At 50.2% G+C, this 15,848-nt stretch overlaps 1 protein-coding gene across 7 annotated transcripts in view; it reads left to right on the forward strand.

Moving 5' to 3' along the window:
* The window catches only part of MCTP1 (multiple C2 and transmembrane domain containing 1), a 1,233,450-nt gene that overhangs the window by 478,889 nt on the left and 738,713 nt on the right, over positions 1-15,848 (forward strand). For all 7 annotated transcript variants that reach the window (XM_075325086.1, XM_075325091.1, XM_075325087.1 and 4 more), the window contains exon 3: positions 5,004-5,146. In XM_075325086.1, the coding sequence (XP_075181201.1) occupies positions 5,004-5,146 (143 nt within the window). The remainder of the gene's footprint in view (positions 1-5,003; positions 5,147-15,848) is intronic.

Consider the following 15,848-nt stretch of genomic DNA (forward strand, 5'->3'; position numbering starts at 1 on the left):
AGAAAAGGATTCTACCCATCTCCCAGTCGTTTGCTGAGTCCATGGGACTTCTGTCCAGGACTCTGATGAATATGCATCAGCCCCCTTCACAGGGTGCCTCTGCTGCTAGGGGTCTCTCAGGACCGGAGCTCACAGAGGATTCATCATCAGGACCCAGACCCCGTCCTCCTGAGAAGAGACGCAGGGTTCCCTCTCCCTCCTCCTCCCGTGGCTCTGATTCCAGAGCTGACTCGCAGGATGAGGAGGATGCCTTTACAGGGGGCTCGGAGGCTAACTCCATGTACCCCATTGATCTGTCCGAAAGTGACTCAGATCTTAGTGACTTGATTGCTTCTATTAATTCTGTACTGGATCTCAATCCGCCAGTATCAGAGGAGCAACCCTCTCTGGCAGAAAAGCACCAGTTTACCTTGCCTAAGAAAGCAAAAAGTGTGTTCTTTAACCACTCCAGTTTTCAGGCCGCTGTGACCAAACCCAGGGCCTGTCCTGACAAACGCTTCCCAAAGCGTGGTTCTGATGAACGTTTTCCCTTTCCACCTGAGGTGGTCAAGGAGTGGGCTCACTCCCCAAAGGTAGACCCTCCGGTGTCTAGGCTCGCAGCCCGGACCATTGTGTCGGTGGCTGATGGCACTTCCCTTAAGGATTCCACTGACCGCCAGATTGACCTTCTGGCCAAATCCGTGTATGAAGCGGCCAGGGCCGTGTTTTCTCCGACTTTTGCAGCAGTGTGGGCTCTCAAAGCCATCTCTGCTTCTCTAGAGGAGATGCATTCCCTCACCAGGGAATCTATGCCCGAAATGGATGCCTTAACTTCCCAAGCTTCGGCCTTTTCATCCTATGCCATGTCAGCCATGCTGGAGGCTTCTCACCGCACTGCGGTGGCTTCGGCTAATTCCCTCGCTATCCGCAGAATCTTGTGGCTTCAAGAGTGGAAGGCAGATGCTTCTTCAAAGAAGTACCTTGCTGGGCTCCCTTTTGCTGGGTCCCGGCTGTTCGGAGAACAGCTGGATGAAATTATTAAGGAAGCAACTGGCGGGAAGAGTACTTCCATGCCACAAACCAAAGCCAGGAAACCTGCCCAGGGTAGGAATCAGTCGAGGTTTCGCTCCTTTCGTTCCTCCAACTGGTCGTCCTCTAAGCCCTTGGCCTTGTCTGCTAACTCAGCCAAGGACCAGAAATCCAACTGGAGCCCAAAAGCGCGTCCACAGAAGACCGCAGGAGCTGCTGCCACTAAGGCAGCCTCCTCGTGACTATCTGCCCGCTCCAGCAACGTCCTTAGTCGGTGGCAGGCTCTCCCACTTTGGCGATCCTTGGTTTCAACACGTCTCCGATCAGTGGGTGAGAGATATCATCTCCCACGGCTACAGGATAGAATTCTCTTCCAGTCCGCCAAACAGATTTTTTCTCTCAGCTCCTCCCTGCTCAAAGGCCGCCGCCTTCTCACAGGCCGTGGCAGCCTTGCAGGCCAATGGAGTAATTGTACCGGTTCCCGCTCGGGAACGGTTCAGAGGTTTCTACTCAAATCTCTTCCTAGTTCCCAAAAAGGACGGTACCTTCCGGCCCATCCTGGATCTCAAGCTTCTCAACAAGCATGTTCAGGTGCGGCACTTTCGCATGGAGTCTCTGAGATCAGTCATTGCCTCAATGACCCAAGGGGATTTCCTGGCGTCCATCGACATCAGAGATGCCTATCTGCATGTGTCAATTGCAGTTTCACACCAGCGTTGGCTACGTTTTGCAATCGGAGAAGATCATTTCCAATTTGTGGCTCTCTCCTTCGGGTTGGCCACAGCCCCTCGGGTATTCACCAAGATCATGGCAGCAGTGATTGCGGTTCTGCACCTGCAGGGGTTGGCAGTGATTCCTTACCTCGACGACCTTCTAGTCAAGGCTTCATCCAGCGCAGACTGTCAGCGGAGTGTCTCGCTCACTCTCGCCACTCTAGCCCAATTCGGGTGGCTGGTCAACCTGCCCAAATCCACTCTGACTCCGACCCAGAGTCTCACGTACCTAGGGATGCAGTTCGAGACTTGTGAAGTTGCCCTTAGTCAAACAGCAGTCCCTCCAACTGGCGGTGCGCTCTCTGCTGAGGCCCCGCCGTTATACCCTCAGGCGTCTGATGCAGGTGCTGGGTCAAATGGTGGCGTCAATGGAGGCTGTTCCCTTTGCCCAGTTCCATCTGCGTCCCCTGCAGCTGGACATTCTCTGCTGTTGGGACAAGCGGCCTTCCTCCTTACACAGGTTAGTGGCTCTGTCGCCACAAACCAGGAGCTCTCTTCAGTGGTGGCTTCGGCCTCTCTCCCTGTCCCAGGGACGCTCCTTCCTGGCCCCGTCCTGGGTGATTCTCACCACGGATGCCAGTCTATCTGGCTGGGGAGCGGTATATCTCCACCACAGAGCGCAGGGCACTTGGACTCCGTCCGAGTCAGACCTTCCAATCAATGTGCTGGAAACCAGAGCCGTGCTTCTAGCTCTCCTAGCTTTTCACCACCTGTTGGCGGGCAGGCACATTCGAGTCCAGTCAGACAACGCGACAGCGGTTGCCTACATCAATCACCAAGGCGGGACACGCAGCCGCCTAGCAATGTTGGAGGTACAATGCATCCTTCAATGGGCGGAGGACTCCAAGTCCACCATATCCGCAGTCCACATCCCAGGCGTGGAAAACCGGGAGGCAGATTATCTCAGCCGTCAAACCGTGGACGGTGGCGAGTGGTCCCTGCACCCGGCAGTGTTCCAGTCAATCTGCCGCAAATGGGGCACCCCGGACATGGACCTAATGGCATCCCGTCACAACAACAAGGTTCCCATTTACGTGGCTCGCTCCCACGACCCTCAGGCATTCGCCGCGGACGCACTGGTTCAGGACTGGTCCCAGTTTCGTCTGTCCTACGTGTTTCCCCCTCTAGCTCTCTTGCCCAGAGTTCTGCGCAAGATCAGAATGGAGGGCTGTCGAGTCATCCTCATTGCACCGGACTGGCCCAGGCGAGCATGGTATCCAGACCTGCTCCATCTGTCCGTAGAGATGCATCTCCCGGACCGTCCAGACCTACTCTCACAAGGTCCGTTCTTCCGCCTGAATTCTGCGGCTCTCAAATTGACGGCGTGGCTCTTGGGCCTGGCTCGTGACGGCTTCTGATATTCCTCCTGAAGTCATCTCCACTATGACTCGGGCCCGTAAGTCTTCCTCCGCTAAGATCTATCACAGGACTTGGAAAATTTTCCTGTCATGGTGTCGCTCATCCTCCTTGGCCATTCTCCTTGCCGACCCTTCTGTCTTTTCTACAGTCCGGTCTGCAGCTAGGACTGTCCCTCAACTCTCTCAAGGGACAAGTCTCAGCTCTGTCAGTACTGTTCCAGCGGCGTCTCGCTCGGCTGGCTCAGGTCCGCACCTTCATGCAGGGCGCGTCTCACATCATTCCGCCTTACCGGCGGCCCTTGGATCCCTGGGACCTTAATTTGGTTCTCACAGTTTTGCAGAAACCCCCCTTTGAGCCTGTTAGGGAGGTCTCTTTGCATCGTCTTTCTCAGAAAGTGGCTTTTCTGGTGGCCATAACTTCCCTCAGGAGAGTCTCTGATTTGGCCGCGCTCTCTTCGGAGTCACCTTTTTTAGTGTTTCATCAAGACAAGGTGGTTCTCCGTCCGACTCCGGACTTTCTTCCTAAGGTGGTCTCCCCTTTCCACCTTAACCAGGACATTACCCTACCTTCCTTTTGTCCGGCTCCTGTTCATCGCTTTGAAAAAGCGCTGCATACTCTGGATCTGGTGCGGGTGCTCCGGATCTATGTGTCTCGCACCGCTTCTAATAGGCGGTGCACTTCTCTTTTTGTGCTAACCACAGGTCGGCGCAAGGGTCTTTCTGCTTCTAAGCCGACCTTAGCCCGTTGGATTAGATCGACCATTTCGGACGCCTACCAGAGTTCTCAGGTGCCTCCCCCGCTGGGGATCAAGGCACATTCGACCAGAGCTGTTGGTGCCTCTTGGGCTTTCAGGCACCAGGCTACGGCTCAACAAGTCTGTCAGGCTGCTACTTGGACTAGCCTGCATACCTTTTCGAAGCACTACCAAGTGCATGCTCATGCTTCGGCAGATGCGAGCTTGGGCAGACGCATCCTTCAGGCGGCTGTCGCCCATTTGTGAAGTTAGGTTTTGCCTACTTCTTACTTTGTTCGGTTTATTTCCCACCCAGGGACTGCTTTGGAACGTCCCAATGTCTGGGTCTCCCATAGGAACGATAAAGAAAAAGAGAATTTTGTTTACTTACCGTAAATTCTTTTTCTTATAGTTCCGTAATGGGAGACCCAGCACCCTCCCTGTTGCCTGTTGACACTTTTCTTGTTCCGCGTATTATCACTGGCTGTTGTCGTGGACAGAGTTATCGGTTGTTCCGGCTATTGCTCTGTTCTACTTGTGGGTGGCTATTCTCCTTCATCTTTTGCACTAAACTGGCTGGGTCTGCTCACCAGGGGGTGTATAAGCTCAGGGGGAGGAGCTACACTTTTAAGTGTAGTACTTTGTGTGTCCTCCAGAGGTAGAAGCTAAACACCCATGGTCTGGGTCTCCCATTACGGAACTATAAGAAAAAGAATTTACGGTAAGTAAACAAAATTCTCTTTTTTTACGGAGTGGCAGGATTGCTGTCTAATTACTGATAGATTTCAGTTTGTGTCATGACTTTCCATAGCTTTTTGCACTTTTATTTCTTCATGTTTGGATTGAATGGGTTGTTATAGACATCTGGTGAGAAATTGATGTCAACAGCACCTTAAGAAATATATTTACTTAGACGTGTTCAATACTTATTTCACCCAATGTATATAAAAATTGTGATGTAAAAAAGCAAAATACCCTCCAAAAAATACATTTAAGATTTACTCAATTTAAATGTTAAGAACTTTTTTGATTATAGATTCCCTTTAAAAATGGAATGAGCTCTGCCATGCGTAATATATTGACTTGCTGTGTCTTATTTCTTCACTGATTTTGTTCTGTTTCCATTAAAGGGACAAGTGACCCATACGTAAAGTTTAAAATCGGAGGAAAAGAGGTTTTTCGAAGCAAGACAATACACAAGAACCTCAACCCTGTTTGGGAAGAAAAAGTTTCCTTACTAATTGAAAATTTTAAAGAACCCTTATATGTTAAGGTAAGGACTTAAATAAAAATACATGTAGGGATAAAGTTAAGTTTTCCTATATCATAAAAAGATGCATCTTCTCCACATATCCAGTGGGGTCAATGTGAAAAAACCCTAATTACTCTGATAACTAAAGTTGAACGGAACAGACAGAATTCAAATTTGCCAGATTGCACAGATTTTCCGAGGAACTTTGATTTGCAGCAACTTTATTCTCTGCTAATTGAATGTCCCTTATTATGCTCTTAGGTCCCTCAAGACCTCAGAGCATAATAAACGTACCGTATTTGTCGAACTATAAGATACACTATTTTTCCCCCAAATTTTTGGGGAAAATGGGCTGTGCGTCTTATAGTCTGATGGCTGCGGTAGGGGGGTGCGGTGGTGGTGGAGCAGGTCATCGGCGGCATGAGCAGGTTGTAGCAGCGCCTACCGTGACCACGTGGACCGGCTGATTATCTCTTTTCATATGCATGCATCCCGACGCCCATCATCTCTCAGTGCTAAAGCCGTCACTGACAGGTCGGCGGGATGATGGGCGGGGGTGCACGCATACTAAACAGCCGGCCCGCGTGATGATCCCTGGCTCCTACAGCCTCTAGTGATCATGTGTGGCTTTATTCACTGCCCCCCACACATCATGATCAGCGCGGGGGGCAGTGAATAAGTATACTCCTGTCTGCCTGCTGATGTGTGTGAAGAGCGGTGCGTACAGCGATTACGTCCTGGCACAGACAGGAAGATGAGCGATGCTGCGTGAAGTGAGGAAATGTGAGTATAAACATTTATTTTTTTGTGTGCCGCAGGATAATGGCCAAATACCAGGATGGGGGTATAAAACAGGATGGTGGGAAATATCAGGATGTGGGCATATACCTGGATGGGGGCATATATGGTACCTGGATGTGGGCACATACCAGAATGAGTGACATATATATATATATACACAAGGATGGGGATCATATACAAGGCAGGAGGATCATTACCAGGATAGGGTACCTTAGTAGAGAATTTGGGGACATTACCCCCATAACAGTGTCAGCAGCAGATCCTCGCCCCTAACAGTGTGTAATGACCACATTCTTTGCTTAAAATTTTATTTTCCTCCTCTAAAACCAGGGTGCGTCTTATGGTCCGTTGCGTCTTATAATCCTAAAAATACGGTAATATATAAAAAATACTTATACTCCTCTCCCTCCTCTAAACTTCTCATCGTTCCCCATCTGGTCCTCGGCACATCATCTTATCACCACCACAAGCCCTAGAATCCCAGGCTTCCTCTCTCTAGGACGGGACTCCTGATTGTGATAAGACCCGGGACCGTTCTGCACAAGCGCATGTAAGCTTTCAACACGTCTTGCACAAAAAAACAATTCTTCGCTTGCGGCAACATTACGAGGATGACAGGGGATGATGTGGAGCGGAGGGGCAGAAAAGTGAGTTGTAAAATGAGTGTAAATACTTTCTTGGTTTTTAACCTCTTGATGGAACTTTACAGTTCAGTAAAATACCGGCTAGCCGGCTGCCATCTTCATTTTGGTGAATGTGGATTTTTTAAAATTCTAGTATAATTCAAGTCCATTAGAATATTAAATTCTGTCATTTCTATTAAAAGCTATTGTCTATGGCAGCTACTATCGTGTTTAAAGTTTCATAGCCCCTGTATTAACAGCTCTTAAAGGACAGAACTTTTCCATAATTTTGTTAAGGTTGTACAGGGCACTCAGTACTTCTTTATACCCACTGTCATCTCTGTCCCTGTGTGTATCCATAGCCAGTGAGTAGAGATGGTGTTAAAGGGTACCTGTCACCAGATTTGTCCCCTATAAGCTGCAGCTACCACCAGTGGGCTCTTTTTTACAGCATTCTAACATGCTGTATATCAGAGCCCAGGCCGCTGTGTACAACGTAAAAATGACTTCATAATACTCACCTAAATGGTCGGTGTGGTGCAGATGGGTCAGATGGGTGTCTCTGTTCTCCGGGTGCGGTGCCTCCTCTTTCAGCCATCTTCGTCCTCCTTCTTCTGAAGCCAGGGTGCATGACGCATCCTACGTCATGCACACTCACCGGCATTGTGGTCCTGCACAGGCGTACTTTGATCTGCCCTGAGCAGGGCTGATCAAAGTATTGTAATGTGCATGAGCGGGACCTCAATGCCTGCCTGTGTGCATGACGTAGGACGCATGTGTATACATGTATTTGCATGTACTCTGTTTATACATACAATGTATGTGCTCTGTGCATATATGTGTCTGTATATATGTACTCTGTGTATACATACTGTATGTGTCTGTATGTATGGGCTCTGTGTAAACATTTGTGAGATGTATAAACAGAGCACATACATACAGATGTAGCACACCCATGGGGCAAGGGGTTGTAGTACTCGTTCCGGGTTGGTGATGTCGAGTCAGGGGAATGTCACGGGTGTCACTTTGCCCGGTTTCGTGACCCTGGGGTGTACAATAAAGAAGGGGGGGATGATGATGGAGGTTTGCCTCATAACGCCACCTGCGGTATGCAGCCAGGGATTAGCCGCCGCTGCTGTCGCTGTTTCCTGGGGCGGATGGTTGTAGCAGCGAAGATGTTTCTGCTCCCCACAGGTGGAGTGGGCCCCGGGGAGGATGATGAGGGTTATAGTGATGGCTGGCACCGAAGCGCGGGGCGCCGGCAAGGACAGGTGGTCACAGTGTCTACGGATTTCAGGTTTCTTTACACAGTTCTGGTTTACCTGGGAGATACCGGTCACCGCCGTGATGGGCCCCAGTCGATCCCGTGCAATTTGAGGTCACCGCCGGTGTTCCCACTGTGAGTTCTTTCTGGTCAGGGTCCCTCCAAACCCGATGTATGTAGAATATGGAATGGGCTGCAGGTGTTTCCTGCACTCTCCGCAGACCCAGGAATCCCATGTAGCTGTAAGAACTTGGGCCGAGCAGCCTGCTCCAAGCCACAGGTCTTGCAGTACTCCCAGAAGTGTGAAGGTAGAGAGAAAGTGCCTGGACCGAAGTCCCGACTGTGCTCTTCACCTCAAGCTGTGCCCGGGGCTAACTATGTTTGAAGATGCTTCTTCTCTTTTTCCCCAAGTGGTGCCCGCTCCCCAGGTGGTTGTCCTAGTGACCGGGAAAGAATCATGCTTCATGATGGCCACCCCCTATCTACACCAGGCCATCCCCCCGGTGGGAAAGCACGTCTGTGTGTGGTTTGTGAATGTGAGAAACACCAGCGATTAACTTCTACTTACCCTGGATGAGTACTATATCTTAAAGGAGATGCAGTACCCGTTGGCGACTGAAGCCTCAGGGGTGCCACACAGACACTTGTATAAACAGAGCATATTCATACAGTGTCTTTATGTATGTGCTCTGTTTATACATGTGTGTGTATAGTCTCTGTGTATACATATATGCCTGTAGGCGTGTGCTCTGTGTATGTACTGTATGTGTGTATGCATGTATCTGCTCTGTTTATACACTTTTGTTGCTAACAGTTTACACATTAATAGCTGTGTGTTATTTCAAGGGAACCAATCTTACACTGTTATACAAGCTGTAAACTGACTACGTTACATTTTTGAAAATTTCATATCCTCAGTGTTGTCCCATGAAAATATATAATGTAATATTCACAAATGTGATAATGTGATGGGGTGTATTCACTTTTGTGATTGTATAAATGTGAGTGTATTTATATATATATATATATATCTATATATATATATATATCTATATATATAATTGCCTTATTCTGTCTGTCTGTCTGTCTGTCTGTCTGTCTATCTGTCTGTCTGTCTGTCATGCTCCGAAATTGTGTCCTTACGGTGACACAAAGCTGATTGGCCGCTGGGCTCGCCATGGCCCCGCCCCCCCACACGGATTGGCCTCTCGCCCCGGCTCTCTGCAGGCCCCGCCCCCTCACGCAATGCACGCTCGCTGTGGCCCAACTGACACGGGGCTCCGATTCCCAGGTGAGTACACACACATCAGATCACACTCACTCTCACACTCACTCTCACACATCACATCCACACACTCACAACATGCTGGGATATCGCTTGCTTCTACACCGGCTCCGTCAGGATCCCGGCAGCGCCACACATAACCTTGCGATGCTGGGATCTTAACGGAGGCCGTGAAAGCTGGTAACCATTATACACATCGGGTAACTAAGGTCCCTTAGTTACCCGATGTGTATCATAGTTACCAGTGTACACCGGCTCACACTCACTCTCACACACACCTCACACACACATCACATCGCATCCACACATCAAGGTCCTGCAGCTGCAGAACATACATAACATAACAGCACACACACACACACAAATCAGATCACACTCACACACACACATCACATCGCATCCACATACTCACAACATCCTGGGATATCGCTTGCTTCTCGGCGGCGATATTGTGCTGTGAGCTTCCAGGACCTGACGGAGGATCACATGGCCAGAAGCATGTGATATCCCCGGATGTTGTGAGTATCAGCGCGTATGTGCAATATCGTCAGTGTCTGTGTGTGTGAGTGTATGCGATCGGGTGTGTGTGAGTGTATGCGATCGGGTGTGTGTGTGAGTGTATGCGATCGGGTGTGTGTGTGAGTGGATGCGATCGGTTGTGTGTGTGAGTGGATGCGATCGGTTGTGTGGGTGAGTGGATGCGATCGGTTGTGTGGGTGAGTGGATGCGATCGGGTGTGGGTGAGTGTCGGCAGAGGAGCACGGCGTGCTGGAGGAGGCTGGGAGCAGAGAGGCTGATCTTGGGGAAGGCTGGGAGGGGGGGGGGCTGATGCTGAGGGAGGCTGGAAGGAGAGAGGCTGAGCAAACGTGCTCCATCCGCCATACTGCGCACTCCCCATCGTGCTGCATCCCCCATGCTGCGCACTCCCAAACGTGGTCCATCCGCCATGCTGCGCACTCCCAAACGTGGTCCATCCGCCATGCTGCGCACTCCCAAACGTGGTCCATCCGCCATGCTGCGCACTCCCAAACGTGCTCCATCCGCCATGCTGCGCACTCCCAAACGTGCTCCATCCGCCATACTGCGCACTCCCCATCGTGCACCATCCGGCATGCTGCGCACTCCTAAGCGGATGGAGCATGATGGGGGGTGCGCAGCATGGCGGATGGAGCACGTTTGGGAGTGCGCAGCATGGCGGATGGAGCACGTTTGGGAGTGCGCAGCATGACGGATGGAGCACGTTTGGGAGTGCGCAGCATGACGGATGGAGCATGTTTGGGAGTGCGCAGCATGCCGGATGGTGCACGATGGGGAGTGCGCAGTATGGCGGATGGAGCACGTTTGGGAGTGCGCAGTATGGCGGATGGAGCACGTTTCGGAGTGCGCAGCATGGCGGATGGAGCACGTTTGGGAGTGCGCAGCATGGCGGATGGACCACGTTTGGGAGCGCGCAGCATGGCGGATGGAGCACGTTTGGGAGTGCGCAGCATGGCGGATGGAGCACGTTTGGAAGTGCGCAGCATGGCGGATGGAGCACGTTTGGGAGTGCGCAGCATGGCGGATGGAGCACGTTTGGGAGTGCGCAGCATGCCGGATGGTGCACGATGGGGAGTGCGCAGTATGGCGGATGGAGCACGTTTGGGAGTGCGCAGCATGGCGGATGGAGCACGTTTGGGAGTGCGCAGCATGGCGGATGGAGCACGTTTGGGAGTGCGCAGCATGGCGGATGGACCACGTTTGGGAGTGCGCAGCATGGCAGATGGAGCACGTTTGGGAGTGCGCAGCATGGCGGATGGAGCACGTTTGGGAGTGCGCAGCATGGCGGGTGGAGCACGTTTGAGAGTGCGCAGCATGGCGGATGGAGCATGATAGGGGGTGCGCAGCATGGCGGATGGAGCACGTTTCGGAGTGCGCAGCATGGCGGATGGAGCACGTTTGGGAGTGTGCAGCATGGCGGATGGAGCACGTTTGGGAGTGCGCAGCATGGCGGATGGAGCACGTTTGGGAGTGCGCAGCATGGCGGGTGGAGCACGTTTGAGAGTGCGCAGCATGGCGGATGGAGCATGATAGGGGGTGCGCAGCATGGCGGATGGAGCACGTTTCGGAGTGCGCAGCATGGCGGATGGAGCACGTTTGGGAGTGTGCAGCATGGCGGATAGAGCACGATGGGGAGTGCGCAGCATGGCGGATGGAGCACGTTTGGGAGTGCGCAGCATGGGGGATGCAGCACGATGGGGAGTGCGCAGTATGGCGGATGGAGCACGTTTGGGAGTGCGCAGCATGGGGGATGCAGCACGATGGGGGGTGCGCAGCATGGGGGATGGAGCACGATGGGAGGTGCACACCTCCCCCCAACACACACACACACGCGCACTGCACAACACACACACACTAGGAATCACAAACAACGCCCTACACAGACACCCACACACACAGACAACGCTGCACACACAAATATACGCACATACTGCACAACACACACATTGCTCAAAACATACCTCCCCCAAAACACACCACACCCACACAAACCGCACAACACACACACACACACAACGCTACAGACACACAGCGCTCCACAAACAACGCAACACACGCAACACACATACAACACCGCTCTCACCCCCCGCGACACTCAGAACATGTACAGCGCCCTACACAAACACTTGGTAACTACACACAACAACATCTATATATATAACAAAAATCATACATGAACTACACAATACGTAAATTCTAGAATACCCGATGCGTAGAATCGGGCCACCTTCTAGTATATATATATATCTATATATATATGTCTATATATCTATATATATATATATATATATATATATATATATATATATATATATAGATATATATATATAGATATATATATATATATATAGATATATATATACAGTACAGACCAAAAGTTTGGACACACCTTCTCATTCAAATAGTTTTCTTTATTTTCATGACTCTGAAAATTGTAGATTCACATTGAAGGCATCAAAACTATGAATTAACATGGCATGAAATACTTAACAAAAAAGTGTGAAACGACTGAAAATATGTCTTATAGTCTTATGTCTTATAGTCTAGGTTTTTCAAAGTAGCCAGCTTTTGCTTTGATTACTGCTTTGTGCACTCTTGGCATTCTCTTGATGAGCTTCAAGAGGTATTCACCGGAAATGGTTTTCACTTCACAGGTGTGCCCTGTCAGGTTTAATAAGTGGGATTTTTTTGCCTTATAAATTGGGTTGGGACCATCAGTTGTGTTGTGCAGAAGTCTGGTGGATACACAGCTGATAGTCCTACTGAATAGACTGTTAGAATTTGTATTATGGCAAGTAAAGAAAAACGAGTGGCCATCATTACTTTAAGAAATGAAGGTCAGTCGTCTGAAAAATTGGGAAAACTCTGAAAGTGTCCCCAAGTGCAGTGGCAAAAACCATCAAAGAAACTGGCTCACATAAGGACCGCCCCAGGAAAGGAAGACCAAGAGTCATCTCTGCTGCGGAGGATACGTTTATCCGAGTCTTAGCCTCTGAAATCGCAGGTTAACAGCAGCTCAGATTAGAGACCAGGTCAATGCCACACAGTTCTAGCAGCAGGCACATCTCTAGAATAACTGTTAGGCTGGGGCCACACGGGGACTACTGCGATCCACTTGCATGACACTCGGCTCGTGCTGGCAGTACAGCAGAGCCGAGTGTCATGCGTGTGTCCTTGCAACTGAGGTCCGTTCGTGCGAGCAGACCTCAGCTGCGGGGGGCGGGCCGGCACGGAGGAGGGGAGGGAGGGATTTCTCTCCCTCTCTCCTGCATAGCCGGCTATTGCCATTCTCGCACTGCACTAGCGGTACACCGGTGTACCGCGAGTGCAGTGCGATTTTTCTCTCGCCCCATTCACTTGAATGGGTGCGAGAGAAAGAGTCTCAGCTTACAATCGCAGCATGCTGCGATTGTTTTCTCGGTCCGATTAGGGCTGAGAAAATAATCGCTCATGTGTGCTGACACACAGGCTAGAATTGGTCCGAGTGGAATGCGAAGTTTTATCGCACTCCACTCGCACTGTTTTTCTCGCCGTGTGGCTTAGGCCTTAAGAGGAGACTTTGTGCAGCAGGCCTTCATGGTAAAATAGCTGCTAGGAAACCACTGCTAAGGATAGGCAACAAGCAGAAGAGACTTGTTTGGGCTAAAGAACACAAGGAATGTTAGTCAATGCTGTAAGGATTTGATAAGGAAAAGGCTGGTCACCAATCGATACAGGCAATGTAGCATCTAGTTTATATATCTTCCACCTCATACAGTTCTTAAATCTTCCACCTCGAACGCGTTTCCCCCCAATATAAACATTGGGGTTCATCAGGAGGCTTTTTTTTTATAAGATCAAATATATCCGTGGGGAAAATACATCCAGCATTTATTAGATAAATCTGGGGGGAGAAAAAAATAAAAGAAAATGGGTTCCACGATTGCCAAAGTATAACAATTCATGTTTCTAAGTCCACATTATTATTATTATTTATTATTATAGCGTCATTTATTCCATGGCGCTTTACAAGTGAAAGAGGGTGTACGTACAACAATCATTAACAGTACAAAACAGACTGATATAGGAGGAGAGAGGACCCTGCCCGCGAGGGCTCACAGTCTACAGGGAATGGGTGGTGGTACAATAGGTGAGGACAGAGCTGGTTGCTCAGTGGTCTACTGGACTGAGGGCTATTGCAGGTTGTAGGCTTGTTGGAAGAGATGGGTCTTCAGGTTCCCCTATCCCTAAAGTGCAGGTATTCATACACTGTGCCAATTCCCAGATATAGTGTTAAAACAGCACACAAACCATACACCATAGTGATGAAATGCTCAGTAAGTCTGTGTAACTCACCATAATACCAAGATTAATCCCCCATAAGCCAACAGAGATGGTAAATCATTCCTCCAAACACTATATCTGGGAATAGGCACAGTGTATGAGTACCTGCATCTTAGGGATAGGGGAGTGTGGACTAAAGCCAGCTTTACACCTTACAATTAGGTGTGCGATCTCGTATGCGATGTGACACGCCCAGGTCGCATATGCGATTGAATGAGATTGCACGTAGGTCGTTCATTTGCTGTCACACGTGCGTTAGTAGTCTATGTTAAATTGATCAATTTTGTGTGCGATCCTTTAGATCATGTGTTCTGTGACGTATGCATTGGCCACCCTTTTTTTTTTTTTTTATTTATTGACTTGCCAAGCGTGTGTAATGTGTAGGGATGCGTTTTTACTATGTCATCTGCCATTCAGCTCTGCTACATGGCCGCTGACAGCAGACACAGACAGCCATGTAGCAGAGCTGAATGGCAGATGACAGCAGACACAGACAGAGCCGCACTGTCAGAATGAACTCGGGTGAACCTCACCCGACTTCATGGTCATGCTGCGGCTCTGTCTGTGTCGCGTCCTGATTAGCGGTCACCAGTGAAGGACTCACCGGTGACCGCTAAACTCCTGAGTAAGTGAATTGAGCAGCCCTCTCTCATACTCACCAATCCCCGATCCCCGGCTCTGCACGGCATTCACACTGCTCCGGCGGCTTTTACTGTTTTGAAAAAGCCGGCCGCCCATTAAACAATCTCGTATTCCCTGCTTTCCCCGCCCACCGGCACCTATGATTGGTTACAGTGAGACACGCCCCCACGCTGAGTGACAGGTGTCACACTGCACCCAATCACAGCAGCCGGTGGGCGTGTCTATACTGTGCAGTGAAATAAATAATTAAATAATTAAAAAAAACGGCCTGCGGTTCCCCCCAATTTTAAAACCAGCCAGATAAAGCCATACGGCTGAAGGCTGGTATTCTCAGGATGGGGAGCCCCACGTTATGGGGAGCCCCCCAGCCTAACAATATCAGTCAGCAGCCGCCCAGAATTGCCGCATACATTATATGCGACAGTTCTGGGACTGTACCCGGCTCTTCCCGATTTGCCCTGGTGCCTTGGCAAATCGGGGAAATAAGGAGTTATTGGCAGCCCATAGCTGCCAATAAGTCCTAGATTAATCATGTCAGGCGTCTCCCCGAGATTCCTTCCATGATTAATCTGTAAATTACAGTAAATAAACACACACACCCGAAAAAATCCTTTATTATAAATAAAAAACACAAACATATACCCTGGTTCACCACTTTAATCAGCACAAAAAAGCCCTCCTTGTCCGGCGTACTCCAGGATGATGCAGCATCGCTTCCAGCGCTGCTGCATGGAGGTGACCGGAGCTGCAGAATACACAGCCGCTCCGGTCACCTCCACACAGCAACTGAAGACAGCCGCGCGATCAGCTGAGCTGTCACTGAGGTTACCCGCTGTCACTGGATCCAGCGGAGGATGCAGCGGTGGCCGCGGGTAACCTCAGTGACAGCTGAGCTGATCGTGCTACTCACCGCTGCTCCTCTCACCTCCATGCAGCAATTGAGGTGAGTAGCGCGATCAGCTGAGCTGTCACTGAGGTTACCCGCGGCCACCGCTGCATCCACCGCTGGATCCAGTGACAGCGGGTAACCTCAGTGACAGCTCAGCTGATCGCGCGGCTGTCTTCATTAGCTGCGTGGAGGTGACCGGAGCGGCTGTGTCTGCTGCAGCTCCGGTCACCTCCATGCAGCAGCGCTGGATGCGACGCTGGACCATCCTGGAGTACGCCGGACATGGAGGGCTTTTTGGGGCTGATTAAAGTGGTGAACCAGGGTATATGTTTGTGTTTTTTATTTATAATAAAGGATTT

The sequence above is a fragment of the Anomaloglossus baeobatrachus genome, chromosome 1, assembly GCF_048569485.1.
Source record: "Anomaloglossus baeobatrachus isolate aAnoBae1 chromosome 1, aAnoBae1.hap1, whole genome shotgun sequence".
Taxonomy (NCBI): Eukaryota; Metazoa; Chordata; class Amphibia; order Anura; family Aromobatidae; genus Anomaloglossus; species Anomaloglossus baeobatrachus.